Source organism: Suricata suricatta, chromosome 5 (assembly GCF_006229205.1).
Source record: "Suricata suricatta isolate VVHF042 chromosome 5, meerkat_22Aug2017_6uvM2_HiC, whole genome shotgun sequence".
Taxonomy (NCBI): domain Eukaryota; kingdom Metazoa; phylum Chordata; class Mammalia; order Carnivora; family Herpestidae; genus Suricata; species Suricata suricatta.
This window is the reverse complement of record NC_043704.1, coordinates 69,079,965-69,084,978: the sequence shown is the minus strand read 5'-3', so window position 1 is coordinate 69,084,978 and position 5,014 is coordinate 69,079,965. Positions and strand designations below refer to the sequence as shown.

General features: G+C 45.9%; 1 protein-coding gene across 1 annotated transcript in view; it reads left to right on the top strand.

The window, feature by feature from the left end:
* ROPN1 (rhophilin associated tail protein 1) overlaps positions 1 to 5,014 on the top strand; it is a 27,218-nt gene that overhangs the window by 14,414 nt on the left and 7,790 nt on the right. Inside the window, exons 2-3 of the mRNA XM_029940718.1 lie at positions 509 to 636; positions 4,292 to 4,409. Coding sequence (XP_029796578.1) covers positions 521 to 636; positions 4,292 to 4,409 — 234 coding nt within the window. The 5' untranslated portion in view covers positions 509 to 520. The remainder of the gene's footprint in view (positions 1 to 508; positions 637 to 4,291; positions 4,410 to 5,014) is intronic.

The window sequence follows — 5,014 nt, the reverse complement described above, 5'->3', positions numbered from 1 at the left end:
TTCTCCTCGAGGGTTTTGATGGTTTCCTGTCCCACATTCAGGTCCTTCAGCCATTTTGATCTTATTTTTGTGTACGGTGTAAGAAAGTGGTCTAGTTTCATTCTTCTACATGTTGCTGTCCAATTTTCCCAGCACCACCTGCTAAAGAGGCAGTTTTTTTTCCATTGGATACTCTTTCCTGCTTTGTCAAAAATTAATTGACCGTACATTTGTGGGCCCAGCTCTGGATTCTCTATTCTATTCTATGATCTCTACTTTTTAAATGAAGAAGCATTGTGTGGTTTTTATGAAGAGGACGTCATTATTTACAAGAACACACAGCAGCGACTAGTAACCATTTTCTAACTTCGGAGTTGTGTAACAATAGAATGTATACACCTCTTGGGACAATGAACTCCGCAGTATGGAGAGTATCAAACAGAAGCTGGGTGACCTCCCGTCCAGGATTCCTGTCATTTTCTGATTCAAAGATTCCCAGTTTATTTATTTATCTTTCTTTTGCCATTAGGTCAATCAAGCAATGCCACGGACGGATAAGCAAGTATGCATCCCCCCGGAACTTCCAGAATTACTGAAGCAATTCACCAAAGCCGCCATTCGGACCCAGCCGCAGGATCTCATCCAGTGGGCGGCTGAGTACGTACCCCTTCTCACCTCAGCCCCAGGTTCCCATAGGAGAGGGGGGCGTGGAGGAGGGGTGGTCGTCCGGAAAACTGAGGAGGGTGTCACGGCTGCAGCCTGGGAATCAGGACTGATTAGCATAATCTTTGGGATGTTCAGCTCTTTAATTGCTTTGATGCTTTAAAATCCACACAGAAATAAAACGCACTGGGCCGGGGTAGGTTGCCCTCCCCTAAGAGACCCAGACTGAGCAAAAGGACGCCAGAGCAATCGGCCAAGTGTCCTGGGGGCGATCTGCAGGAGTAGAGTCCCAGGCAAGGAGGCACATGCCCCGGGTGCGGTCCCTGCGCCCCTCCCTGGCTCGAGGACACCGGCGCCTGGAGCCCCGCTGCAGCCGCGCCTGCGGTCCTGGTCTAAACCCGGGCCGGTCTCCGGTCTCACCGCTAGATAGCAGCAACGAGCCTCGGCGAGCCAGGCGACGTGGCCGCAGGCCGGGGCTGTGCGCGCTTCGTCCAAGCTGCTTCACCTCTGCGGTGGCGCCTTTTTGAGACACCTACCTCCGTCGCCGTCCAGGCCCATTCTTGGCCCAACCAGACATTCTGCAGCTCATCTTCGGGGAAATCTTTTTCTTTAGTGTTCCTCTGAGCTAATCTGTTCCCTCAACATGAAGATGTCCACACGGTGCACACTGCGCTGTGGGGAAGGAGGCAAAACGGGGTGCTGAGGGCCCAAGACGCGCGGGCCTGGCTGGAAACCCCGTGCCTCTAGCTCCGGTGCCCGCTCTCGGGAGCGACCTCCGGAGGCTGCTCCCGCGCGCCAGCTCGCGCCGCGATAGCGAGCCGCCGGCCAGGATTGAAGCAGCTTTGCGCTGGAAGCCTCTCAGCTATGAAATTGCTGCTTAGACAAACATGCCCGCTGGCAACTGGGGGCCTGGGACTCGAGGCGGGGGCTGGGAGCTTCCCAGACCTCCTGGACCATTTTCAGGCCAGTTGGTGACCTCCCTAGCGGCGTTCAGTGGGAACTGAGGAGTCCGAGAGGCTGTTGGGCCTCCCGCGGGCCAGGGGAGGGGAGAACGTCTTCAGCAGGAGGTGTACTGAGCAGGTGGGAAGAAGATACAGGCACCTCGAGAGGGCACACAATGTTGTCGTAGTGGAGCCTCGAAGCCTCCCAGTCGGTGCACTTCCGCTCCTGGTTTGGATCAGGACGAAGCTTTCACAGATGGGAAAATAAGCCAGGGGTGCTCATAAAAAAAAACATAATGGGGTTGCTTTGCTAGTAATGAACACTGTTTGGTTTTCCATTCTACATCTTATATATTCTCTCTCAGACTGAACTTTGGCTTCAGAAGACTAATTTCTTTTGGCATACTCAGACAGACTTTGTTTTATACCATACAATAGTTTAAAACCCCATTTTATTATACTGCTGCTTTACAACAAGGAAAATGACATTTCTTGCAATTGTTCCTGACATTTATGGGAGAAAACATTCCACTCTTGTAGCCTGCTTGCTCCCATTTTGTATCGTGTGCTATAAATTTTTTAAATATCTGTGAAGAATGGGTTTGTAGTTTAACTGCAGTGAAAAAGGAGAGCGCGACCTGAGAGCACTCTCCATCTATTCAGACCTGAAAAGCACTTACCAAATGGTTTTATGTGACTTACAAGTCCATGGCACTTTAGAAACCCCACAAAGTATTTTCAAGACAAAATATGTCTTAATTTTATGCTTAATTCATCACAAGCAAGAATCTCCCTACATAGGTGCTCTCAAATCAGCTCCCAGACATCAGTAGGACATAAACTTGTCTCGTGGTATGTGTGACCACACAAATTGGTCTATATATACATGAATAATCCTGCAATTGTTTGTTGCAAATGAAGCTAAATAACCCACAGGGTACTAAATCCGTGACTACAGCCTCATTTCCACATTCCCTAAATAACTTGGCTAGAAAGTCCAAAGACACTGCCTCAGAGTGTCACACTCTATCTGCACAGTCACTTCTGTCAAATGAGATGCCACGTTTCTCCCATTTATGCCACCCAAGTTTCTATAGTCCACTCCTGTCACTCTGAACCCACACGCACCCCAGCACTGAACTGTCCGTGGACACTGCGCGCACACACACTGTAACAGGTCTCCAGACAGTATTTCTTCTGCCCTCTCTGCTGCTGACCTCTGAGGGGTACCTGGAAGGTATTGTTTTAGTCCTTATAGCTTTAGCTCTGCATTGGTCTGTGGCAAAGGGACAGGCAATGGCTCGTCCCCATTGTATGGCCTGACCCTAAAATGGGCTTCTACAAAATTCCCTCTGTATTCTTTTTATAATATCTGGATCTGGAAAAAAAATAGTGAAAATATTTATTCATGAAAACTAAAGCACAGAGAGGCAGAGGCCTGTGATCCAGGGATAGTTAATAATAAGGTTTTTGAAGGAGACAGACCCTTCCAGACAGCATTGGTGACCTGTGTGTCAACTGCTTCTGTCCATGCTTTGCTGCAAGCAGCCTTTTTTAGCTTATGCCAGTTTTGAGACAGGATTCAGCATTTTTTTTTCACATTGCACAAAGTCCACGCTGCAAAACGCCTATGAGCAGGCAGATTTTATTAAAAATTTTGAGGAAAAGTAGAGAACAGTTTTCCTTCACACACCCCACATAAGGTGGTCTCTACCCTTCTGTGACTTGTCTTCTCACCTGAGCCTCCCTTAGTGCCCTGCCAACCTTTTCTCCCTTCCCCCTTAAAGTCCAAGCCTCTCCACCTCCAGCTGGAAAGCTTTCCTGGCTCACCCCTGAAGCAGCTTCCTCTCCTCCTCTTTCTTGTACAAGTCACTTCAGTGCTCTTCCACTTTTTTCCGAGATCACATATCCCTACCCACTACCTAATATCAACTTTAAGTATGTGAATAGCCATTTTACTGGAAATAAAGATTTTAAGTTTGAAAGTCAGTCCTCTAGGTACTAGGGTTTTTCCTCCATAAAAGAGAGAGGCAGATTTAATCTTTTTCTCTCATATATATATATATATATATATATACACACAAACATATATATACACATATATACACACACATATATAATATAGTCTATGTACATATGTATGCATATGTGCATATGGGTATGTGCATATTATATAATTATATGTATTATATATAATATATATGATAGAAGAGAGAAACAAATTACTGTTATATATTATATTGCATTGTGTTATATGCATCTATATTATATATTTATATTTATTTATTATATTATTTATTATATTTATTTATATATATATTTATAGAACATATGTGTGTGTGTATGTAGATGTGTGTGTGTGCACACATGTGTGTATATAAAACAGAGAGGTGACTGGGGAAAAAACCCAGGCTCAATATGCTTCAGGGAATTCCATACCAAAATTTTTATTGATTATTCCTCATTCTTAGAGAGAAACAAATCTTCTTAGTTCCTAAGTGTTCTTTATAACTTGAGTGGCAAGTAACACATTCAGGCTTTTCCTATACATTAGTGAACAAAACAAAGTGTCTGGCATATAGAAGCCCCTAACAAATGTTCTTTCTTCATCCCCTTCACTCAAGAGAAGGGGGAAGGATTCTCAGAGCAGCCAGAGGCCACTGGTGTCTAGGACGTTCTCCCCACCCACCTAACTTTTTTTCTTGTAGTTATTTTGGGGCCATGGCTCGTGGAGAGATTCCTCCAGTGAGAGAGCGGTCTGAGCGAGTGGCTTTGTCTAACTGGGCAGAGCTTACACCTGAGCTGTTAAAGATCCTGCATTCTCGGGTAAGGGCTGCACCACAGCATCAAGGGGGAGGATGGGCAATGCTGAGCCCAGGTGGGTACAAACGAAAGCTTACCATCCTCTGTCCAGTCAGCTGGCCACTCAGTATCATAAAATTCACTCAATGTTACCTTGGAAGTAAATCTTCTCTTGGAGAAATTGGAATGATAATGAAATAGACTCAAAGCTGAGTTATCAGTGGAGTCATTGCAGGTTTTCCTGAAGCTGGCAGAATGTCCAGGGGCTCAGTTCTATACTAATCTCTTCACCCCAGAGGAGGGCAGATCCAGAGTCTCTTGACAATGTCTACCTCACTGATCAAGATCATAATATGATTCCAATCACAGTTTGGAGAAGAGCATACTTTAGTTCCCCAGTTACCCCAGGTGCAGACATAACCTAGCTTTTAGGGAAAATCCTGGCTCTCTTCACAGCCTGATAATTCTGGGAACTTCCCAGTGAATCGGTGAGGAAGTTCTGAGTTGATAAAACTGCAGCTTGGCCAGTACCCAGGAAATAACATTTAGCACCACCAAACTATGCTTTAAAATCCAGAGGACCATGGGAAGGAGAAGGGGTGGGGAAAGCGTTAGGGAGAGGGAGGGAG